Source organism: Bos javanicus, chromosome 18, assembly GCF_032452875.1.
Source record: "Bos javanicus breed banteng chromosome 18, ARS-OSU_banteng_1.0, whole genome shotgun sequence".
In the NCBI taxonomy this organism is placed as follows: domain Eukaryota; kingdom Metazoa; phylum Chordata; class Mammalia; order Artiodactyla; family Bovidae; genus Bos; species Bos javanicus.
The window spans coordinates 62,634,476-62,658,445 of NC_083885.1; the positions used below are offsets into that span (position 1 = coordinate 62,634,476).

The window sequence follows — 23,970 nt, forward strand, 5'->3', positions numbered from 1 at the left end:
AACAAACAAACCCCAAACTAATAACCTATAAGGGAAAAGAATCTGTAAAAATCTCTATATATAACTGGGTCACTTTGCTGTAACCTGAAACTAACGCAACGTTGTAAGTTAACTAGACTTCAATTTTTTAAAATGGCTAAAAATAAATAAATAAAAGCACTATGGGTCTTGGAAAAAAAAAAAAAAAGAAAAGAAATCCTAAAGTGGATAAACCTAAAGAAAACGAAGCCTGCCATCAGGTGCCTCCCGCCTTCCTGCTCGGCTTCCACCTGTGAGGTCGCAGACTGGTCCCGAGATGATTTCTGGAGCTCTGCGCCGTCCCATCCGCTTCCCAGAAGGAAGGCAGGAAAAGACGAGAAGGCAGACACGGGCACCTCTTGGCCGAGTCAAACCACTTTCCGAAGCCTTCCTGGACAGCCCCCACCCCGCCCTAGTCGTGCTCACTTACATCTTATCGCGACCCCTGACCGCAGAGATGACTAGGTCTCCTCTGGCTCTGGAGCCAGCTGGGTGTGTTGCTGCTCCAAACAAAAGCAGGCTTCTTGTGTTTGAGGAAGGATGCAGTAGTGATGGGCAGGCAGTTGGCGGTCTCCGACCCAGTCTCCGGCCACCCACATACAGAGTCCCCGTGCCTGGAACACACGCCCAGGCTCCCCTCGGATGAAGGTCCAGAGTCTCAGGGAGGCAGATCAGCTTTGTCTGTCCGGCTTGGGTGTGCCTCTGGGTGCTTTGACATTATATAAATACAAACACAAGCTCTCCCTCTCTAGCTAACCCATGCTGGTGGAGATGGAGCAGGGCCATTGCAATACTGGTAATTTAGAAACAAACCTCCCACGTGGGAAAGAGGAGAGAGAGAAGCACACTGAAGTCATTGGGGAGGAGAAGAGATCTTAGGTACAGATCTGGAAAATCTGGGAACCTGGTTCTAGATTTTGGATAAAATGCATTTTTTATAAGCACCGTGGTCCCTGACACTGCAAGGCGGAGGGCTTCTTTCTGGGCCTGTGTCCTTGGATAACCTTTGGGAAGATGCCATTCTTGAGATGGTTGTCAACTTCAAAGCCTGTTGGCATGAGTTTAAGGACACAGCGGATGTTTTCGTGTGTTGAAAGTCACAGCAGGTCAGCCACAGGGTGCCTTTCGCAATATAATTCTCTCTCTTTTTAACAATTAATTAATCGGTATTTCTGAGAAGGCAATGGCACCCCACTCCAGTACTCTTGCCTGGAAAATCCCATGGATGGAGGAGCCCGGTAGGCTGCAGTCCATGGGGTCGCTGGGAGTCGGTCACGACTGAGCGACTTCACTTTCACTTTTCACTTTCATGCATTGGAGAAGGAAATGGCAACCCACTCCAGTGTTCTTGCCTGGAGAATCCCAGGGACAGGGGAGCCTGGTGAGCTGCGGTCCATGGGGTCGCACAGAGTCAGACACGACTGAAGCGACTTAGCAGCAGCAGCAGCAGCAATCGTTATTTATTTTGGCTGTGCTGTCTCTTCATTGAGGTGTGGGCTTCTCTAGCTGCGGTTTGAATTCTCAGTACTTGCTGCATGTGGGATCTCAGTTCCCGACCAGGGGTCGAACCCATGTCCCCTTCACTGAGAACATGAAGTCTTATCCACTGGACCACCAGGGAAGTCCTAACAATATAATTCTCTCTTAAATGTAAAAGGTTCATTTGTGCAAATAACTCTTTCAAGGACGGTTAAAATAGAAGTTAGAACTGACTTCTACTATGCTTACCCCTGTTTTCTCACAGAACAGAGGAGTCAACTTGATACTTTGTGAATGTCCTCTTGCATCCCTTTATCCGAACCATCTTTATGAGGTCAGTTTTTCTGCCTCTTGCAGGGAAAAAGGGAACATGTTATCTTTCCAAGGCTATTTTCACCAGCTGTGAGGTTAAGCATCAACATTCCAGTGCTAGCATTGAGAGAAAACAACAGGCTTGAGAAGTGAAAAAAACCTTCACCGTGGAAAAGAGAAGGGCAGAAGAGAATTGTAATGAGTAAAATATAAAAATGCCTGTACAGAGCCAACGTCTACCTATGAGACAGGCCAGGTACACCGTCTCAACAGCTCCTGGAGGCAGAGATGAAGAGATTAAGCCTAGGTCCTAGATCAGACCCCACAGTTAGGAAGTGTCAAGAGACAAGATCAAATCTAGGAATGCCTAAACCAGAGCTGGAATTCTTATCCATTGTAGTAGAAAAGAATTTGTTAAACAGAGGTTCAAGTCTAAATGCAGCAGTCAACCTAAAGATGGCTAACAAAACTCACAGTGGGAGCATGTCCCATAGGAGGTTGTGTGGGTTGAGCAGATACTCTAAATCGTGTCTCCTGTAAATAAAAATCATAAAACTATAGACATATTTATATCACAGATTACAGACACAGCGAACACAAGCTTCCAAAAACAGTATACACTGGGCTATAGACACAACCACAAACACACACATCACAGTTATGCACACGTCGGGAAGATCCCCTGGAGAAGGAAAGGGCAACCCACTCCAGTATTCTTGCTTGGAGAATCCCATGGACGGAGGAGCCTTGTGGGCTACAGTCCACGGGGTCATAAAGAGTTGGACACGACTTCACTTTTCACTTTATAGAGACACAGATAACCAAAGACACCCTAACAACATACACACCATTCAAGCTGCCTGGAGAAGAAGGTGGGTGTATACGTTGAATGGGAAGTGTGGGATTGAAGGACTACATATCCCCAAAGCCACCCCAACTGCTATCCCTTTTGTATCCATCCCAGTGGTCTCCAGACTTCACGGGATCTGTAGTTTATTTCTTAGCACAGGCCCAAGAACTTTAAAGTGGGTAGAGCTGATCTGACATTCCTTGGAAAACAGAACTCTTGCCTCTGTATTTCAGAGCCATTCTTTGTGATTTTCGGAGAAGGCAATGGCAACCCACTCCAGTACTCTTGCCTGGAAAATTCCATGGACTGAGGAGCCTGGTAGGCTGCAGCCCATGGGGTTGCTAAGAGTTGGACACGACTGAGCGACTTCACTTTCACTTTTCACTTTCATGCATTGAAGAAGGAAATGGCAACCCACTTCAGTGTTCTTGCCTGGAGAATCCCAGGGACGGAGGAACCTGGTGGGCTGCCATCTATGGGGTCGCACAGAGTCGGACACGACTGAAGCCACTTAGCAGCAGTAGCAGCTTTGTGATTTGTATAGGTCTTTTCTCTGGTTTCGGAGTGCTTGCTTCCTTCCCAATGAGGATTAAGGTGCAGAGTACTTAAGATGAGGCTCACATCGTGCTTTATGATGTTATGTATGAGTCAACTCACCCTCCACGTCCATAAAAAGTCCTCGCCTTGGACTACAAATCCCAGCATGGCTTGCGAGGACGAACAGCCCGGACTACATTTCCCAGCCTGCTCCACGTCCCAAGATGGTAGCAAGTAGAGGGGAGGGCCGGTGAAGGCTCTGAGGAGCTGTTATTGCGGACCCTGCCTCTTGGGTTCCCTTTCTGATGTAATCCAGGGGTTCCATCAGGGACTGGGGGTGCTTTGGACCAACCGTGCCTTTAGGGTCGTGGCCCCCAGTACTACGTTTCCCAGCGTGCCCAGCGGCCGATTGCCGTGACCTTTGTACCGTAATTTTTACTTCCCAAGGTGCCCTAGGCGGTCACCCAGGGATTTTCTTGGTGTAAGGGTTGCGGACTCAATTTCCCATGGTATCTGGCGTTTCTCAGGACCTAGGGAATCCATTCATTTATTCATTCATTCAAAATACTGTTCCCGATCGCGTTTTATTAGGTCTTGGCAATGGGAACAGGGATGCACACAGACGACAAAAATCCCTGTTCTCCTGGGGCTTATTTCTAGTTGAAGGGATAAAACAAACCCCAAATAAGTAAATCACATGGTATGAGGAAAGCGGTAAGGTGTATGGAAAAATTAGTTCTGTATTTTTTAGGACTCCCGGGCTATCAAGTCCGTTTCCCGCTTGGGTTCCTTGATACTCTGAACTACATTTCCCACATGCCCCGGGGCACATCTCCGGCCTTTAGACTCCATTTCCCAGCACCCCCAGGGGGCATCCTCTTAATCAGATTTCCTTTTGAAACCGCTGAGCCGCGAATTTCCCAGTGTACCTCGGGGCAGATCGAGGCCGGAATGTGGCCGAGACAGATTTCCGCTTGTGGACTCCACTTTCCAGAGCGCCCCGCGGCCTTCTCTGAGGCTGTTGCCACGACCTCTCCCGGCTGCGGACTCCATTTCCCAGCGCGCCCCGGGGCGGCGTGGTGACGTTGCGCGCCGGGCGGGGGCCGGTAGATCCTTGGGCGGCGCGGGGCTGGCGGCAGTTCCCGGCGGCCCGGGGGCGGGCGGTGGCGGCGGCGGCGGCAGCTTGGGGCTCGGTCCTTGGCGCTCGCTCGCTCGCTCACGGGCGGGCGGGCGGCGCGATGTCGGGCGAGGACGGCCCCGGGGCGGGCCCCGGGGCGGCGGCAGCAGCGGCCCGCGAGCGGCGGCGGGAGCAGCTGCGGCAGTGGGGGGCGCGGGCGGGCGCCGAGCCGGGCCCCGGGGAGCGGCGCGCCCGCACCGTGCGCTTCGAGCGCGCCGCTGAGTTCCTGGCGGCCTGCGCGGGCGGCGACCTGGACGAGGCGCGCCTGATGCTGCGCGCGGCCGACCCCGGCCCCGGCGCCGAGCTGGACCCCGCCGCCCCGCCGCCCGCCCGCGCCGTGCTCGACTCCACCAACGCCGACGGCATCAGCGCCCTGCACCAGGTCAGCGCCCGGGTCTGCGCCGCCCGGAGCACCCTCCCTCCCCTGCCCGGAGGCACCCCGGCCGGCCCTGCTCTGAGCCGTCCCCCTTTCCCTTCCGTCCCACCTGGGGCTCCCCTCTCCCGACCCTGAGCCTCTGGAGCTGACGTTGGCTTTTGCCATTCTGAGCCGCCCTTTCCCTGGCCCCGAACCGTCGCTGCCGGCCTCAGCTCGGTGCATCCCTGTCTTGTCACTTCGCGGTGCTCTTTCCCGACCTTGGGGGCTCTCTGCTAGTCTCGCCCGTGCGATCGCCATCCGTGCCACCTCGACTCTGCCATCTAGTGCTGGGCCTGCCTCTTTCCTGAGTCTGTGCCCCTTGCAGCCCCACCGGTGCCTCCTGTTCCCCCATAGGTACCAGTGCCCCACCCTTCCACCCCCAGCAGCATAGCATCGCCGTCCTCCCTGCCTGTGCTCTCCCTGCCGCCCGGCCTCTCTGCGTGGGGCCACCTCTGTCATCCCCGGCCCGTGCCATCTGTTGCTATCTAAGGGTGTTCTTTCCTGAGCCCCCACCTTCGAGGCTCTGTACTCCTGAAGTGAGTGCTTCCCTTGCCCGGGTCAGCTCAGGCCGTCTCCCCTGCCCCCATTCACCCTCATGTCCTCCGTCATTTCTCCTTCTCGGGCTGTGCCACCTCTTGCCTCCCAAGGCAAGGCCTTCTTTCAGGGGTGTTTCTCCTCCAGGAACCTCCTCTCTCACTCTCTCTCCTGTTGCTTTGGCCAGGTCTGCATCATCACACCCCCCTTTTTTTTCTGGGCAGACTCGAAGCACCCACCTCTTCCTGGCTTTGGACCGCCTCTCTATCCTCTGGTCACCTTGCATTCTCTGCCCGGATACCCTCCTGTGGATCTGGGCAGCGCCCCCCTCCTGCAGAGTGTGTCGTCTCTCCCAGCCCCGATCTTGTCACCTTCTCAAGAGATCCAGAGCCAGGTTACTCCCCTCTGTCCACAGCCTGGGCCCTCGTGGCTTCCCCAGACGCGCTAACCGCTGCCTTCGAGCTGCTTCTGTTCCAGAACCAGGCCCACCATAGGCCCCACTACCAGGGTTCTCTCTTGTTCGGGGTGCTCCTGTGACCCCCCACCCCCTTTCTTCAGTGGGGCCATCAGGCACAGTTTACAGAGGACCCCCTGTCCCCGAGGCTGTCTCCCTCCTAGTCGCCTCAAATTAGTCCAGTCCCCAGCCCTCTCTTCCCTGCCAGAACCCCTGGGGTTTGGTTACTTTGGGACCCAGAGAGGACCCAGGGAAGGGAACCTGGGCAGGGAGCAGGGGGCTGGGGAGGAGCCGGAAGGGGCCCACGTGCCAGGTTCCCAGGAGGAACTGCAGCTCAGGAGGGTAGGCCAGTCCTGAGTTCTGATCTCGGCTCCTCAAGTGAGTGGCTTCGAATGCGAGTCTTTTCTCTGCGCCTCAGGCGTCTTGCCTGCGAATGGGCTGGCAGGGACACCCTGCAGGAAGTACCTGATGTCCAGTTGGCAGTTGCAGCCCTTGGTCCAGGTGCCGTCTCTCACCCCCTCGCCCCACCCCAGCACCCCCAGGCCCGTGCCCTGCAGAGGCCGCAGTGTTCTCTGGGTCACCCTCCTCCCTCTAGAGGAGGGTCCCCCTTCCTGAGGCCCCACAGGGTCTCAGAACTTGACATGCCCGGGGCAGGGGCCTCAGGTTTCCGAGTCCTTCTCCTGCACCGCTGTCCCTGCCCCGGCTCCCCGGGACCTTTCTGAAGGCGTTCCTGGCCCTGCCTTTCAGGCTGGGCTGCGCTCCCCAGCCTGTCCCTTGGCCCAGACCCTGCCCCGCAGAAGGCCACCCCTGTCAGTCAGTGGGGTCCCTCTCGCCTTCCTGCTATAGGCGAGAGGAACTCACTTGCCACGGCTCTGCCAGAGGCCTGGAGGGGATTAGGGCATCCATCCGAGGCGCAGAGAGGGGGAGTCACCCAGCGGGGCTTTGGGTCAGGTCTGGGTGTTTGCTGACCAGCTTGTGCCAGCTTGCCCAAGACTGGCCTCGTTTTTAGCTCCGAAAGTCCCAGGTCCCAGGAAACCCCCGGACTGGCAGGCGGGATAGTCGCTCATGTTGTCTGGGTGAGTCCGGCAGCCGTGGTTTCTGTTCCCCCTGGAGCAGGTCCCCTGGCGTCAGCTCCCTGCTCTGGCTGTGACCCCAGGAGGTCTCACATCCCAGCCCCTACCCCTCGACAAGGTGACAAGGCCGGTATAGGCTGCCTCATCCCCAGATTACCTGGTAATTAGTGACTGGGGTCTGGGATAGGAAAGACTGTGAACCAGGATTCTTAGGTGTAAATAGGGAGGGGGTCGGAGAGTCTAGGTCCCCTGCGTCTGAGGGGGGAGGGGCGGGGGGCCTGGACCCCCAGGTCTGAGGAGGAGGGCAGGGCCTTGGACCCCTGGGTCCAAGGGAGGAGGGGCGGGGGGCCTGGACCCCCAGGTCTGAGGAGGAGGGCGGGGCCTGGATTCTTGGTCCCTGGCGCCCAGGCCGCAGGCATCTTTCGCACAGATGCCTGTGCCCGTCCAGGTCCTTGAAAGGGAAAGGCCTGTCTCCCTCCTTGCCCCCCCTCTCATCACCATGGCAACCGGTGGAAATAAACGGCGCCCAGAGTTCATCCCGTTCCCAGGGCATGTGTGGCCCCCCTTTCGCAGCCTGAGTTTCCATGACTTCATGCTCTTGGCCCTCGTAGCTTCCTCCCCCTGCTCCAGGCGACTAGCCGTGGAGAGGTGAGGGAGTCGGAGGCTAATCTCCCCTGAGGACCCGGGAGGCCAGGTCCACTCCTGTCCCTCAGCCCTGCTCAGGCCCAGTGCCCGCTCCGTGTTCGCACGCGTCCCGGGCGAAACCCTTTCTCGCCCTGGCCTGCTGTGCGGCACGGGCGAGGGCTTTGGTCTCCTGGTGCTGGGATCTCTTCTTCCATCAGAGAAGACCCTGACAGCCCTTGGAGTGGGGAAGGTGCCTGTGGACGCCCCATGATGGGGCACCCTGTGCCTCTTCTCAGGCCCCAGGCCTGGGCGCACCTTCTCTCAGCCGTCTCTCCCAGTGTTGGGGTCCTGCCCGGGACCCTCACCACTGCCCCGCCCCCTCCCAGGTTCGCAGGGACCTGGTGACCCTAGCAGCCCCGCACGGCCTTGGGCCCCAGGGTCCGCTGTCTTCCCACCAGGGACACGGAAGGGCTGTGGTCAGCTCTCCTGGAGAGTCTGCTGGGTCTGAGGAGGAGAGCCTGGGTCTCTTCCCTTGGGTTCAGCTCTGGGGGCCCATCCTCCGTGGTGACTGGGGTGTGTCTCGTGAACAGGCATGGTTCGGGATCCCTACAGCTCCTCTCCTCTCTGGCCAGCTCCTCCTCTCACGGTCGCCAGTGAGCCCCAGAGGCCTGCCTGGCGTGGCCACCGGGAAGCCAGGCTGTGCAGGGCTGGGAGGGTCCCGCGGACATGGTGCCTTCCAGGACCCTTGGGGTCTTCCTCCGGATCCTTGCCCTGTCGGCCCTGGGTCCCCCTTGAGGCCCTGGCGGGGTCCTGCCTTGCCAGGCACGCAGAGGGGTCCGGGATGGTGAGGGTGACCCCCTGCCACACCCCCCCAGGCCTGCATCGACGAAAACCTTGAGGTGGTGCGCTTCCTGGTGGAGCAGGGCGCCACGGTGAACCAGGCGGACAATGAGGGCTGGACGCCCCTACACGTGGCCGCCTCCTGCGGTTACCTGGACATTGCCAGGTGAGGCGGGGAGGGTGGGCGGCCCGCTGGGCGTGGGGCCCGGACCCCTCCGTCCTGACCGCGGCCTGCCCCTGCCTCCCCAGGTACCTCCTGAGCCACGGGGCCAACATTGCTGCAGTCAACAGTGACGGGGACCTGCCTCTGGACCTGGCCGAGTCCGATGCCATGGAGGCGCTGCTGAAGGCGGAGATTGCCCGCCGAGGTGGGCCTGGGGCGGGGCGCAGGGCTCCTGCCGCTGGGGCCTCCGTTGCCAAGGACCCGGACCCCAGGGTCTCAGTGTGGCCTGGACCGTTTAACCGAGAAGTAATTGAGGCAGGGTTTGGCTCATCTCGGGGTGACTGAGGAAACTGAGTTTGGGGCTTGTCCCGGGTGATGGTGGGTCTTCTCAGGAGTTGTGCTGAGGGGTGGGGGGCAGTGAGGAATGCTGAGTCTTCTGGGGGTCTGGTCTGCTGTACTCAGGATCACTGCGCCCCAGGGTCCTTAATAGGGGGCCCTAAACTCCCTGCCTGGCCACGCTCAGTTTTCTAGGGGGAGCCTGTGTGACTTGTAATAGGTGCCCACCTTCCCGCGCTCCCTCTCACAGTCGCTGATGACTAGACCGTGGGGAGGACTCGCCCGGCACCACTCGCTGGGGGGGCCACAGGTGGGAGATGGTGAGCACCCTCGCCCCGTCACCAGCGTGGTTTCTGGGTGACCATCTGCTCCTCCGAGTGGGTGTGGTGGCCGCGCCGCATCTGTGAGGAGGTGTGAGCGTGGGGCCAGGGGGTCTGGAGGGCCATGGGCGAGGCGTGGGGAGGCTGCTGAAGAACGGCCGGGTGTCCCAGGCGATTCCCAGCTTGGCTAGGGTTGGGAGGGACGAGGCTCCGCCCTGGGCAGGTGTTGGTGGCCGCAGGAATCCCGCGGGGCGCGGAGGCGCTGGTGGGCGAGCCGAGTTCCGGAGCCTTGGTTTGCTTCAGATGTAGGGAGCGAAGCGAAGCAGAGACAGAACCGGGCTTTTCCTGCTTCCGCTTCTCCATGTTTTCACCTGGACAACTTCACACGCTGAGCCGGGTTTCACTAGCAGTCCGATGAGGGCAGCCTCCGCTGAGGCTCACCAGGGTTTTCAGCAGCTTCGTGTAGATACAGTGTCCGAGTGTGCGCTTTCTTCACCCTTTAGACACGTGCAGGCTCGTGTTTTCTGTTTTGTCTTTTTAGCGTGGTCATACTAAAGCTTATGTGTCTGTGAGCACATTGAGTTTGGATGATTCTGATCAGGCCCAAAGAAACCCCGAGCCCTGGGCTGTGACCCCCGACCTCCCCTCCCCCTTCAGCCCTGGGGCCACCCGTGGGCTTTGTGTGTGGGGTTTGCCCATCCTGGACATTTTCCGTAAGTGGAATCCTGAAGTGTGGACTCCGGGTTTCCAGCTTCTTGTGATCGCTTGTGCGCCCTCCCTCTCCGCGGGGGTGGACCTGCCCAGTTTCCCTCCCCCGGCCCCGCCTGCCGCCCGCACCAGCCTTCACCCCTCCCCTGTTTACATGGCCCCTCAGCCTGGACCCGACTGCTCTGTCAGTTCTGCAGGTTTGGCAGGAACTTGCCAGCAAGTTCTGCAGGGAGATAACTCCGTCCGCCCTGTTATTGGTGATGTTAACCTTGAGCCTCATTCAGAGGACGCCAAGGTGATTCTGCTATGGAGGCGTCTTCTTCCCTTTGTTGTTAAAAAGCAGCCTGCAGGGCGATGCTTGGAGGCCACCGGAGCCGGGTGATCTCTCAGGCCTCCTATGTGTTCCTGCCGGAATTGCCCAGAGCTCTGATCACCTTCTCACAGTGACCCGTTGTGCCCCTCCTGCGGGCCGAAGGTCGCGGGGGGTGGGGGGGGTTGGCTTGTAGGACCCACCAGGCACAAAGGCCTGTGATGTTACTGGGAAGACTGTCTGCTGCACTGCTGGGGGTGGGGCGCAGCTGCCTCTGAAATCCGGAGGCCTCGGTGATGTGGTTCCACGGTGCCTGTCTTGACATGAGGCCTCAGTGGACTGTGGTGGGCAGAATCTGTGCTTTACCACACTTTTAAGAGGAAGACAATTCATGGGCCTCTGTAACTGAAGTCTAGGAGTTATGTGGACTTCAGGCGTGGCTTGATCTGGGGTGCAGACACAGTTGAAACCCTTCTCCCATCTCCCTGCTGAGCTCTGTGCTGGCTTCACTCCTAGGCTGCTTCTCTCGGTGAGGCACTTAGTGTGGCTCCTAGCAGTGCAGGCTGACACCCCGGCGGAACTGGAACTAGACTTCTCAGCAGCCCCAGCCCCAGCCCTCTGCCCTTAGGGCCACCCTGGTCACAGCCTGCCCTGAGCCAGTCGTGTGGCAAGAAGGACGGTCAGGCCTGGTGACGCAGCTGCCCGTGGAGCCAGGCTGTGGGCTCCTCATGTTGGAGCCACATCGGGTGAGCGCAGGGGTGAGGACAAGCAGAGAGGGGGCCTGGACGCTGGCAGCTCCAAGCGACAGCCCCTCCCCAGACACTGCTCACAGCCTGGGCCGCAGGGGTCGGCCCGAGCCCAGGACCTCCTGGCCAGTTTGCTCAGAAGGGCTATGGTCAGACCCGCAGAGACTTGGGCTGGAAGGAATCCCAACATTAGGACAGGGATGCTGGCTGGTTACTCTCAGAGGTGGGCAGCTTTGACAGGCAGTTCCAGTCCTGGCGAGGCCCAGCCACGGCGCTCTTTTCTCTGGCTGGCAGGCACACGGGTGATTCCAGCCTCCGTGTGAACAGCTAGACGGACGGCATGGAGGTGATTCCATCCTCTGTGTGAACAGCTAGACGGACGGCACGGATTGTAGCTGGAGATCCTCACTCCCAGTGCTCCAGCAGTTCCACTCCTAGGTCACCCAATGGCACCCTCCCCGTCGAGCTTCCCAGTGTTGAGAGGCTGTCAGTTCAGTCGCTCAGTCCTGTCCAAATCTTTGCGACCCCATGGATTGCAGCACGCCAGGCTTCTCTGTCCATCACCAACTCCAGAGCTTGCTCAAACTCATGTCCATTGACTCAGTGATGCCATCCAACCATCTCATCCTCTGTTGCCCCCTTCTTTTCCTGCCTTCACTCTTTCCCAGCGTCAGGGTCTTTTCAAATGAGTCAGCTCTTTTTTTTCTGTTCAGGTGGTCAGAGTATTGGAGCTTCAGCATCAGTCCATCCAATGAATATTCAGGGTTGATTTCCTTTAGGATTGTCTGGTTTGATCTCCTTGCAGTCCAAGGGACTCTCAAGAGTCTTCTCCAATACCACAGCTCAAAAGCATCAATTCTTCAGTGCTCAGCTTTCTTTATGGTCCAGCTCTCACATCCGTACATGACTACTGGAAAAACCATGGCTTTGACTAGACTGACCTTTGTTGGCAAAGTAATGTGTCTGCTTTTTAATATGCTGTCTAGGTTGGTCATAGCTTTTCTTCCAAGAAGCAAGCGTCTTTCAGTTTCATGGCTGCAGTAATTTAGGAGCCCAGAAAAATAAAGTCAGCTGCTGTTTCCACTGTTTCCCCATCTATTTGCCATAAAGTGATGGGACCGGATGCCATGATCTTAGTTTTCTGAATGTTGAGCTTTAAGCCACCTTTTCACTCCTCTTTCACTTTCATCAAGAGGCTTTTTATTTCTTTTTCACTTTCTGCTGTAAGGCTGGTGCCATCTGCATATCTGAGGCTATTGATATTTCTCCCGGAAATCTTGATTCCGCTTGTGCTTCATCCAGCCCGGCATTTTGCATGATGTACTCTGCATCTAAGTTAATAAGAAGAAGAAGAAGTGAAGTTGCTCGGTCGTGTCTGACTCTTTGCGATCCCATGGACTATAGCCTACCAGGCTCCTCCATCCATGGAATTTTCCAGGCAATAGTACTGTAGTGGGTTGCTATTTCCTTCTCCAGGTTAAATAAGCAGGGTAACAATATACAGCCTTGACGTACTCCTTTTCCTATTTGGAACCAATCTGTTCCATGTCCAGTTCTAAGTGTTGCTTCTTAACCTGCATACAGATTTCTCAGGAGGCAGGTCAGGTGGTCTGTTATTTCCATCTCTTTCAGAATTTTCCATAGTTTGTTGTGATCCACACAGTCAAAGGCTTTGCATAGTCAATAAAGCAGAAGTAGATGTTTTTCTGGAACTCTTTCGCTTTTTTTGATGATCCAGAGGATGTTGGCCATTTGATCTCTGATTCCTCTGCCTTTTCTAACTCCAGCTTGAACATCTGGAAGTTCACGGTTCATGTATTGCTGAAGCCTGGCTTGGAGAATTTTGAGCATTACTTTACTAGCGTGTGAGATGAGTGCAGTTGTGAAGTAGTTTGAGCATTCTTTGGCATTGCCTTTCTTTGGGATTGGAATGAAAACTGACCTTTTCCAGTCCTGTGGCCACTGCTGAGTTTTCCAGATGTGCTGGCATATTGAGTGCAGCACTTTCACAGCATCATCTTTTAGGATTTGAAAAATAGCTCAACTGGAATTCCGTCACCTCCACTAGCTTTGTTCATAGTGATGCTTGCTAAGGCCCACTTGACTTCACATTCCAGGATGTCTGGCTCTAGGTCAGTGATCACATCATTGTGATTATCTGGGTCGTGAAGATCTTTTTTGTACAGTTCTTCTGTGTATTCTTGCCATCTCTTCTTAGTATCTTCTGCTTCTGTTAGGTCCACGCTGTTTCTGTCCTTTATTGAGCCCGTCTTTGCATGAAATGTACCCTTGGTGTCTCTAATTTTCTTGAAGAGATCTCTAGTCTTTCCCATTCTGTTGTTTTCCTCTCTTTCTTTGCATTGATCACTTAGGAAGGCCTTCTTATCTCTCCTTGCTATTCTTTGGAACTCTGCATTCAGATGGATGTATTCTGAGGGAGCTCCTCATTCAGTTGAGAGGGTGAGGGTGGGCCAACACCAAATCCAGAAGAGATCAATCAGTACTCTGTAGAAGAGTGATCTGTGATAGGGAAAACTGCCAGGGGGATATGCAAAAGAGTGGGTGTGGACATTAGCCATTAAAACTTTATTTACAGACATAGGCTGTGTCCAGAAGAGGCAGATCCACAGTGTCAGGAAGTGGGTTAGTGGTTATCAGGCTCTGGGCAGGGACTGCTTGATGGGGTAAGAGGTTTCCTTTTGGGGTGATGAGAAAGTTCAGGTACAGATAGATAGGGTTGATGGCGGCACATGGTGAATGTCCTAAAAGCCACTGAATCGCACGTTTGGTGAAATAGATAAACCTGTGTGAACTGAACAGCTTGCCTGCACGCACAGATGCTGGTTTGCCCCCCTCCATCAGGAGTTCTGTTAATAAACACGGGCGAATCTCCACAAAACGCAAAACTGCAGAAGGATGCCTTTGAACAGGCAGGACACTAACTGTGGCTGCAGAAGAAGGTCTGCAAACCCCGCCTTCCCTGCCCGCCAGGCGCCTGTGTCTATAATAGGACTGAATGTAGGTGATTCCCTTTAAGGAGGTCGGGCGGGAGGGGCTGGGTCTCTGAATCCCGGGTACTTTCCTGGCCTGCGGGTGAGCCCTCACCAGCCAGACCTTCCTGGAATAGTTCCCCTGGGAGTCCCTCAGCCAGGGCACCCTGAGGCAATCCCAGCGGAGTTTAGTCCAAGTGCCCAGCTGCCAGACCTGGACGAACTGGGGCCCCTCCATGGACTGGGGCCCCTGCATAGCCTGGGGCAGGGTTTACAACCTTGTAGTAAGGGTGTGCCAAGGTTCCTGCTCCTGAAAGCAAATTCGTGAAGGCTGTTAGCTCCGGGGCCCCCTGGTACTGCTGTGAGCCAAGCGCCGAGTACGCGCTTCTCTGCCCGCACTGTCCAGTGGGAAGCCAGAGGCAGCCACACGCATAATCAAGGATTTACAGGAAGACACTTTAAAAAAACAGAAACAGGTGAGGTTCATTTTAGGAACATGGTTTACTTAATCCGAACGTCCAGGGCATTGTCATTTCTGTGTGCAGTCAGTGTAAGGAACTATTCGTGAGCTGCTGCACGTTCTTTCTACGCTTTGAAATCCTGCATGTTGGCGGTCTGCAGCCTGGCTCAGCAGCTGCTCCGTGGTTGCACGGCTGCCGACCACATGCAGGATGGCTCCGTCCTCGGCTGCACGTGGGCAAGTGAGCAGTTCCGCAGTGGGAAAAATAGCAGACAGGAACAAAGCTCCCAGGAGGAGCACACAGCCCTTAGAGGAGATGCCCATTTCTGACTGCCATCTCGACCGCTCTTAATGGGCAAACCCCAGATTCTCAGTGACGGTTGGAAGGGACTGTTGCGCCCTCAACAGGGCTGCCTGTTTTCGATCCAGAATCGACTTCTGTTTCATGTAAAGCTTCCCCTTGCCCTCTCGTCGGTGAGTTCAGAGCACTTTTCCTGAAACCGACGAGAGAGGAAGCATGCTGGCCCCTCCCCAGATGGCGCAGGGGGTGGCTGGTGAGGGTGTTGTCGCCCCAGTGGCCTGGGCGTCCTCAGTGGCTTCTGCTTGGTTTGTCCTCTTGTGAGTGATGAAGGTGACAAAACACAGGAAGATGCCGGGCTAAGGGCCGTATCAGTAGTGAAAGGGGAGGTGAGACCCGAGATCCCCCAGCCCCCAGCAGGGACCCCCAGTGCAGTCCACGGCTGCACGCTTGGGAAGTGACAGTGCTGACCCCGGCTACCCTGAGCCCCCTGGGAGCACACACAGGCCAGGTGCTGCCCTGGGTCTCGCGGGGGGCCCGGCTCCCCTGAGCCCCCGGAGAGCACACAGGCCAGGTGCTGCCCTGGGTCTCGCGGGGGGCCCAGCTCCCCTGAGCCCCCGAGGAGCACACACAGGCCAGGTGCTGCCCTGGGTCTCGCGGGGGGCCCGGCTCCCCTGAGCCCCCAGGGAGCACACAGGCCAGGTGCCGCCCTGGGTCTCGCAGGGGGTACCCCACCTCTTACCGCTTCTGGTCCTCCCAGGTGTGGACGTGGAGGCAGCCAAACGGGCGGAGGAGGAATTGCTGCTTCACGACACAAGGTGCTGGCTGAACGGGGGCGCCATGCCCGAGGCGCGGCACCCCCGCACGGGGGCCTCCGCCCTGCACGTGGCTGCCGCCAAGGGCTACATCGAAGTGATGAGGTAAGCCGGGCCTCATCCCCTGCCCCCGCACCCAGCGCCCTGGTCCCTTCTCTCCGTTTTACGCCTTCCTGAGGGTTTCGTCTGTTCCTGCCCCTTTCTCACTGTGCAGTAAAGACATGCGTTTCCCTCCAAGTACAGCCTTAGCTGCACCCACGTCTGGATGTGCAGGCTTGTCACTGCCCTTCAGTTTAAGACAGTTTCCAGCTTGTAATCTTCTTTGACCCAGAGATCATTTAGAAGCATGTTGTTAATTTACAAATATACGGGGTTTTCTAGTCACGGTTTCATTAGAGCCGTGCCTCCTCTAATTGCACTTCGCCAATAGTATTTTCCTTTTTCTTTTTTAACAAATTGAAGATTTGCAGCAGCCCTGCATTGTCAGATGACGGTGAACGTTTTTTAGCAAAATAAAGTATTTTTTAAGTTACATACATTGGGTTTTATTTCACACATAATGCTGTTGCACACTTAATAGACTTAAGTTTTCCATGCACTGGCAAACAAGAGCAGTTCACATGACTCGCTGTATTGCAGTAAAGCCAGCTGGTTGTCTGGAGCTGAACCCTCCATACTTCCTGAGTCCACCTGTGCTCATTTCCCAGCTTAATCTCGCTGTGGTCCTAGAGCAGGTTCTCTGTGAGTCCTAATTTTTGAGATCTGTCAAGGTTTGCTTCACACCCCAGTCAGTGTCAGCCAGGAAAGAAGTGTGTTGTCAAGGACAGCACCATATATAGGTTATTAGGTCAACTTTGTACTCATGCTGTTTAAATCTTCTGTATCCCTAGTGATTCTTTCTTTTCCCATCTGCTGCTTCTGTCAGTTGCTGTGAGAGAATGTGATAAAATGTGGTAAAATGTCTCACTACGCCTGTGGGGCTTTCCTGTTTCTCCCTGTCTTTGTGTGTTTTGTGTTACGGATTTTAAGGCCAGGTCATTTGGTGCATACATATTTTAAATTGTTGCCCTGTACACTCCCTTTCTCTCATCCCCACATCAGTCTTGTCCCATTTCTGACCGCCTCACCCCTTCCTGTCAGAGTAGCTGGTTCTGCTTCTTATCAGGCTCCCCTTGTATTTAGTATGACAATGGAGTTCCGGCGAATCCCTCTATCTCTGCTCACTTCTGTGTTAATGAATTTTTAGGAAGGTTTTCTGGGGGAGCTCTCTGGTGGTCTAGTGGTTAGGGTTCTGGGCTTTCACTGCTGTGGCCCAAGTTCAGTCTCTGCTCAGGGAACTGAGATTCCGCAGGCAGCACGGAATGGCTGGAAAAGAAGGGAATGTTTTCCAGTAAGGAACTTAAGATGACCCCTGATAGCTTGGGGCTCATATCCTGGCTGTCTGCTCTAATTTGGAGGTAGGGTGCCCCATCCTCTGTAGTTCCAGTGAAAGTCCCAGGTCCTATACTATCTGGGCACCTGTTCATCCCAGGGCTGATCCCTGTGGCAAGGAGGATGGGACACTGTGAATGGTCAGGCCTGGTAACATGGCCAGCCCTGGAGGCTGTGCCCTCTTCTGCCCGTGACTTCCCCTCCTGAGTCTCAGGTGGCTGCTTCAGCTCCTGCCATTGCATCTGCATCCCAGGCAGCCAGCAGGAAAGGGGGCCAAAGGAGTGAATGTCTGTTTCTTTTAAGAGAACAATCCAGAAGTGATATACACACTTAGTGCTGACATCCCCATTTGCCAGACCCTACTCAGCTGGCCATTCCTAGCTATGAGAGACAGAGATTCCAGATCCAGTGGTCCATGGTGGTGGTGATCTCCCGGGAAAGAACCCTCTAAGCCGGGGTTCCGTCTTGGCACTGGCGTTTGGTCCCGATCCGTCCTTGCTGGGGGCGGTCCTCTGCGTTGTGGGAGGTTTCAGGGCATCCTCAGCCTACCCACTGGTGCCCCCGGCACTGCCCCTACGTTGTGACGGCCAGAAACATCTCCAGACGCCCCCTGGCGGCAGCGTCGTCCTGGCTGAGAACCGCTGCCCCAAGCCAGTGGGCTCCTGGAACCCTGCCGCCCCCACACCGCCCCTCCTGGGGGGTCTCAGCCTTTCTCTGCACTTGGGCACTGGGGAACACCCTCCTCCACCTCCGCTGGGGCTGTCCCAGCACAGGGGAGGTGTCAGGAGTTGAGCCCTGCAGGTTCAGGGAGCAGGGTCCCAGAGGCCACCTGATAGGCTGGGGAGGGGTCAGAGCCCGTGGCAGAAGCGTCTCCTTGGTGAAGGGCGCCTCAAGGCCCAGGCCTGTTTTCGGCCCTGTCACAGCTGGTTCTGACCATGGCCCCTAGCCCCGAGCCCCTGTCTCGGCCCTTGAACCCAGACCTCCCCGGCCCCCAGGCTGCTCCTCCAGGCTGGCTACGACCCGGAGCTGCGTGACGGAGACGGCTGGACGCCCCTGCACGCCGCAGCCCACTGGGGTGTGGAGGATGCCTGCCGCCTGCTGGCGGAGCACGGCGGGGGCATGGACTCGCTGACCCACGCGGTGAGGGCCTGGCCTAGCTCCTGGGGGCCGCGGGGCGGGAGGGCCTCCACCTCCGCCTACTCCTCACCTGCCCTAACCCTTGCCCACCCAGGGGCAGCGTCCCTGTGACCTGGCGGACGAGGAGGTGCTGAGCCTGCTGGAGGAACTGGCCCGGAAGCAGGAGGACGTGAGTCTCCATCTGCAGTCGGGACCCGGGGCCTCCGCGAACCTGGGGAGCCGCCCTTCCCCAGCCAGTGACGGGGCCCAGCGGGGAGCTGTGATCAGCGGCACCGCTGGGCATCTCGGGGTGCCGATGGAGCTGGTCATCCCTGGGATGTCCCCACACCAGCGCAGGGCCAGGCCTTGTCACTGGAAAAACTCAGAAGGAAGGGGCAAACGGCTGGATTTGGGATCTGAATCCCAGCTCTGCCCTTCATTTGCTGCGTGAGCTCAGACCAGTCCGGTAGTCTCTCCGGGCCTCAGGAAAATGGGCAGAATACTAAACAGCGTGAATGGTCACGCTTCATGAGTTACGCGGGCTGTTACCTGGAACACGTGTTGTGCAACGAGTGGCGTATATGTTACTGACCCAAAGCATTCAGAACCCACCTGTCTCATAGTGCTCTGAGGTAGCAGGAATCATCTGAGGCCTCCCGGGTCAGATCCCTGTTTAAAGCTTGGCCGCGGCGACATTGAGGGAGAAGGTGGTGGTTTCGGCTTGGTGGACTGGAGGGGCGGCTCACCCACGTGTTGAGGGAGCCGCACTGTGCAGAGGCTGGGGGAGGAACCAGATGGTACCCGGAGGGGGGTGCGGGGCAGGGACAGGGGCAGACCCCAAAGGGCCTTGAAAGCCAGGCAGGAGCAGGTGAGGGGGCCAGGGCCCCCCAGAGGGTTAGTGGGTGAGGCAGGGTTTCTGGGCGCTGAGGGCACAGATGAAGCCTGGGGGCCTCTGGGGGACCTGCAGCACTTGAGGTTTGCTGAGAGGAGAGGCGGAGCCGCGGGGCCGGCTCAGGTGTGAAGACTCGGGCGGAACTGGCCGAGAGCAGCTGTGGGGGAGGCAGCTGTGTCCGGGTGTGCCGGGGGTCCCCGGAGGCGGAGGCTCCAGGAGTACTCACTGGAGACCCAGGGCGCCGTGCAGACGAGTCCACAAAGCACCCGGTCCACCCCCCAGCACAGCTCTGTGTGGGACCCAGGAGGGTCTGCCCGTCCTGCCCCCTTCCCAGCAGCCCCTTCCCCCTTGCAGCTTCGGAACCAAAAGGAAGCTGCCCAGAGCCGGGGCCCGGAGCCCCAGGGGCCCTCCAGCAGCAAACACCGAAGGTAGGGGGTGGCGCCCTGTGGGAAGTGGGCTGGAGGCCCCCAGTGCTTGGGCCCCAGCACCCACCCTCCCCTTTCCACCAGGAGCTCCGTGTGCCGTCTGAGTAGCCGCGAGAAGATCTCCCTCCAGGACCTGTCCAAGGAGCGCCGGCCCGGGGGGGCAGGGGGCACCCCCATCCGGGACGAGGACGAGGGAGAAGAAGCCCCCTCAGGTGAGGGGCAGGGGGCCTGGACCCCCGGGTCTGAGGGATGAGGAGGGGCTGATGCTTCTTCTGAGGTCTCCGTCTTCCCACCCCACAGAGCCACCCCCTGCAGAATGCAGAGCCCTCAACGGTGTCTCCTCCCCACCGCCCTGTAGCCCTGGGAGCCCCGTGGTGAGTGGGGGCCTGGGGGTGGGGCGGGGTTGCCCCAAGCCTGCTGTCAGGGCCGCGGGGTGGAGACCGCGGGCCCAGAACCCTCTGGGGCTCCTGCGGCCTTTCCCTGGCTGTTCCCGTCCCCGGCGGTAGTTTGCTGTGGGCCTTCTGGGGGCAGCACGTGAAATTCTTGAGAAGAAGGGCCCTGTCGTCGTAACAGAGACCTTTCTCTTCTCCAGACCCCCGAGGAGGCCCCCTTCTCCAGGCGCTTTGGCCTCCAGAAGACTGGCAGCTCTGGGGCTCTGGGGCCCGCGGACTGGCGCGGGGCTGAGGGCGCCCCGGGGGCCGGGCTGCAGCGCTCCGCGTCCTCCTCGCGGCTGGAGGGTGCGTCCACTCAGGTGAGCGCTGGGGGGAGGCCCGGGGAGCAGACCCTGCCCAGCGGGGAGAGTAGCTGCCTGTCTCCTCTCTCCGCAGGGCCGGGAGCCCCGTCTTGCCAGAGTCCCCCCAACCCCCTCCCAGAAGGTGCCGGAGCCCTCTTGCCCGTGAGTACGGCGGGACAGCCTCTCCGGGGTGGGGGGCAGGTCGGGGTTCCTGTCTTGTACCCGGGGTTCTCTGGGGTCCGCTCCCTGCCTCCCACCACTCCTGGCCTCAGTTTCCCTTTTGGTGCTGCAAGTAAAAGCGCCCAAGGCTGCGGTGTTCTGGCTTCCCGGGGGCCCCTGCCCCCTCTCCTGCCCTCCTCTCTGACTCTGGCCCTGCGCTGCGACCAACCCCCTTCACACCCACAGGGCTTCCTTCCTCCTGCTCAGGTCTGTTTAAATGTCAGCTTCTCTGGGAGGCCCACCACCCGCCCTGCGCGCACCCCCACAGCGTGCGGGCACACCTCCGGGCTCCGGTCCTGGCTCGTTTTTCCCCAGACTACTTTATCCTCTTGACATTGTGTGACCCTGTCTTCTTGTGGTGACTGTTCATGTTGCATCGTTTCTGCTCAGATCTGACTCATGGGGCAGAGATTATTCGTTTCCTTAGCTTCTTGCTTTGTGTGGGTGCCCGCCACTTAAGGCGAGCTTGAGTAATACTTGCCGATTGAATGAATTCACACAGGTCTGAGATCTCCAGGCCTCCTCCTCCCTTGGGTAACTCCACTCCTCCCCCCAGGACCCCCGAGCCCGAGTCCCCGGTGAAGCCCAATGTCCCCGTAGCCTCCGCAGCGCCCCCAGCGGACTCCCGGGACCGCCGGAGGTGAGGCGAGACCCCAGCGTTACCCAGGAGCCCCGGGGCTGGTGGGGGTGGACCTGGGGGAGCTTGTCCCAGCCGAACTCGACTCCCCCTGGGGGTGTCGGCCATGGGACAGGACAGGGTCCAGAGGAGCCCTCTCTGAAGTCGGGCCCCTCACTCAGGACCTACCAGATGCCAGTGCGGGACGAGGAGTCTGAGTCTCAGCGGAAAGCGCGCTCTCGCCTCATGCGCCAGTCTCGGAGGTCCACGCAGGTGTGGGAGGGGACGGACCCCGGTCTGAGGGAGGAGGGGCCAGGGGCCTGGACTCCATCCTGAAGGGGCTGGCCCCCCTACCCCGACTGCCCACTCCCCGTGCAGGGTGTGACCCTGACGGACCTGAAGGAAGCAGAGAAGGCCGCAGGAAAGGCCCCGGAGGCCGAGAAGTCGAGCGTGCAGAGCCTGGTGAGAGGGGTCAGGTGATCGGTCAGTGGGTGGGAAGAGATGCCCTCATTCTCTGACCCCCGCCCCTCCCCACAGGACCCTTCCCGGCGACCCCGAGTCCCCGGGGTCGAGAGCACTGATGGCCCAGCCCAGAGAGGTGAGGCTGGTCTCTGGGAGGTAGTCCTCCTGACCCGCGTCCGGTTTTCCTGGGGGTCGGGCCCAGGGACCCCTTGTCCAGCATTGGGCTGATTCCTGCCCCTCCCCCAGCAGAGGCGCCCGACGGGCAAGGGCAGGGGCCGCAGGCGGCCAGGGAGCCCCGCAGAGTCGGCAAGGAGTGGAGGGGCCCTGCCGAGGTGAGGGGTGGCGCCCGGCGGGCCGCGGGTGGGCCTGGGGGCGGGCCCAGCTCCCCTCCCCGCTGAACCCCACCTCCGCCCGCAGGGGGAGGAGGCGGAGCCGGCGCCGGCCGACCGCAGCCCAGAAACCAGGTATGGGGCGGGCAGGCCGGGTCTGGGCTGTCGTGGGGCCGTGGGCGCCCCATGACGGCCTCCCCGCCCCCACCGCAGCACTCCCGAGGGCGATCCCTCATCCCGCAGGCAGCGGGACCTCAACCCAGACCCAGAGCCGGAACCGGACGAGCCGGACGGAGGCTTCAGGAAGGTTCGCGACCCCACCGTTAACTGAGCCCCCGTCAGTTGGCTTTGTATCCCTGCCCTGCCGCCCCCTGCCCAGGGGCCCTGCCTGACCCACCCGCGCACTCTGCGCCCTTCCGGCCTCAGCCGGGCCGCAGCCACCCACCCCACCCCCGCAAGCCTGCCGCGTCTCTGCCGGCGAGCCTGACTCCCTGTCCCTCCTGGGCCCGCAGCTGTACGCTGAGCTGCGCAGTGAGAACGAGCGCCTTCGCGAGGCCCTGACCGAGACCACCCTGCAGCTGGCGCAGCTCAAGGTGGAGCTGGAGCGCGCCACGCAGGTGAGGAGCCGGGGCCTTGGAGGCGAGGGGGTTGGCGAGGGTGCGGGTGCCGGCTCCGGGTCTCCGGGAGGGAGGACCATCCGGAGCACCCAGGGCGGAGGGACCCGGAAAGGCTGGTGGGATCCTTGCGGGGAGGAGTCTGGGCCACTGAGGGGGCTGGGGGCGGGGCCAATACCTCAGGGGTGGGGCCCGGGCCCGGAAGGGCCGGGCGGTTCGGGCCGCAGCGAGTCTCGGCCCCGATGTCTTTACCCTCCTCTACTGGTTTCCCCTTACGCCCGTGGCCGTGCGGCTGCTTGTCTGACCCCTGCTCTTTTTCTGTCCTCCCCAGAAGCAGGAGCGCTTTGCAGAGAGGCCTGCCCTTTTGGAGCTGGAGAGATTCGTGAGTAAGGCTAGTCAGGGTAGGACTAGATATGTCCCGGCCTTACGAGCCCTTACGGTCTGGAGGAAGAGGTCCGCATTGACCTCTGCCCTTTGCTTGCCCCTCTCCGCCATACTTGACCCCCCAGTTCCCCACCCCGTCCTCACCTTCCCCTGTTTATTCCAGGAGCGCAGGGCCCTGGAGCGAAAGGCAGCCGAACTGGAGGAGGAACTGAAGGTGAATGCTAGCGGGGAGCTGAGGGCAGAGAGCCAGCCAGGGTGGGCCGTGGGTTCAGCCTGCCCAGGGCCACCCGGCTGACCCGTCTTCCCACCTCACAGGCCCTGTCCGACCTCCGGGCTGACAACCAGAGGCTCAAGGATGAGAACGCAGCCCTGATTCGCGTCATCAGCAAACTCTCCAAGTGACTCCGGAGGAGCCCCTCCCCTGCACCCATATTTATACAGCTGCTTCTGCCACACGCACCCCTTCCCCCGCGTGAGCACGAGTGACAGGGCTCCCGGGGGAGTCTCCGAGAAGCCATAACCTCCCCTCGGGCCCTCCAGGCTGGGAGGGGAGTACAGAGAGCCCAGGAGCCAAGGGGGGCCATCAGAGGCCGGGATGGAGGCGGGAGGCCGAGCCAGGTAGGGGGACGTCGCTGAGCAGGGACTGGGGCTGAGCGGGACCCGGGAGGGACCGAGGACCAAGAAGCACCGAGACCAGGAACCAGGACCAGAGTGGCCGCCCAGAGGTCCCCCTCTCACGTGTGATGTCACCCTCACCACCCCTCCCGCCCCAGAACAGGGATCCGAGAATGTGCCAAGAGCCCCGCCGGCCTCGGCCAGGCGGGCCTGTATATAGGGTCCGCGTGCAATAGGGAGGGATGTCTTCTATTTTTTGCGGCCCCCTCCCCGCCCACCGTCCGGGGCAGGGGGAGAAGGTATTTTCGAGACAAAGCACAGGCACCACAAATAAAAGTCGTGAAGTTGCCACTCAGTGACTACATCCTTGGCTGGAGGCGGGGCCCCGCTTCCTGCTGATGTGCTGCAGCTGTGCGTGACCAGACCACAGGACAGAGCGGGTGGGGTGCTGAAGGGCGGGAAGGGGCTTCAGGAAGAACGCTCAGTTGGAGCAAAGGCTCCCAACCAGTGCTGACATCATCAAAAGTTGGCTTGGCACGAAGCAGGCAGGGTCAGTCAGGCAAGGGATAGGGGCTGTGATTATTGGGCTGGGGAGCTCGGCTCTTGCCATTACAGTTTTTGAAACAAATTTGCGTCAGTTACCAGCATTTAAAGTTTGGGGAATAGGAATCTAAT

At 58.9% G+C, this 23,970-nt stretch overlaps 1 protein-coding gene and 1 long non-coding RNA gene across 6 annotated transcripts; one reads left to right on the plus strand and one right to left on the minus strand.

Annotated features, from left to right (window-relative positions):
- The first annotated feature begins 3,825 nt into the window (after positions 1-3,825).
- PPP1R12C (protein phosphatase 1 regulatory subunit 12C) lies at positions 3,826-23,646 on the plus strand. Of its 5 annotated transcripts, none has more exons than XM_061389299.1 (22): positions 3,826-4,755; positions 8,349-8,479; positions 8,563-8,681; positions 15,405-15,564; positions 17,886-18,030; positions 18,122-18,196; positions 19,253-19,326; positions 19,408-19,535; positions 19,624-19,697; positions 19,916-20,074; positions 20,151-20,218; positions 20,778-20,915; positions 21,074-21,164; positions 21,270-21,353; positions 21,429-21,489; positions 21,600-21,685; positions 21,771-21,817; positions 21,896-21,989; positions 22,195-22,299; positions 22,628-22,687; positions 22,844-22,894; positions 22,996-23,646. In XM_061389299.1, exons 1-22 carry the CDS (start codon positions 4,435-4,437, stop codon positions 23,080-23,082), a joined length of 2,358 nt encoding a protein of 785 aa, XP_061245283.1. In that variant the 5' UTR covers positions 3,826-4,434; the 3' UTR covers positions 23,083-23,646. The 5 variants fall into 5 exon arrangements, with proteins under 5 accessions (XP_061245283.1, XP_061245284.1, XP_061245287.1 ...); XM_061389300.1 differs by having other exon boundaries at positions 21,603-21,685; XM_061389303.1 differs by having other exon boundaries at positions 4,316-4,755; positions 20,832-20,915.
- On the minus strand, positions 15,994-21,170 carry LOC133231091 (uncharacterized). The gene is made up of 3 exons (XR_009731028.1): positions 21,081-21,170; positions 20,557-20,667; positions 15,994-20,107 (listed from the first exon to the last, which is right to left on the minus strand). It is a non-coding gene; the product is annotated as an uncharacterized LOC133231091 (long non-coding RNA).
- Positions 23,647-23,970: the final 324 nt, after the last annotated feature.

What these genes read in the sequence shown, in the direction of transcription:
- PPP1R12C (XM_061389299.1), top strand. Translation starts at nt 4,435, where the DNA reads ATGTCGGGCGAGGACGGCCCCGGGGCGGGCCCCGGGGCGGCGGCAGCA. An exon ending in GGGAGAAGAAGCCCCCTCAG is followed by an intron (nt 19,536 to 19,623) that starts GTGAGGGGCAGG and finishes CCCACCCCACAG; the next exon opens with AGCCACCCCCTGCAGAATGC. An exon ending in AGTCGAGCGTGCAGAGCCTG is followed by an intron (nt 21,354 to 21,428) that starts GTGAGAGGGGTC and finishes CCCTCCCCACAG; the next exon opens with GACCCTTCCCGGCGACCCCG.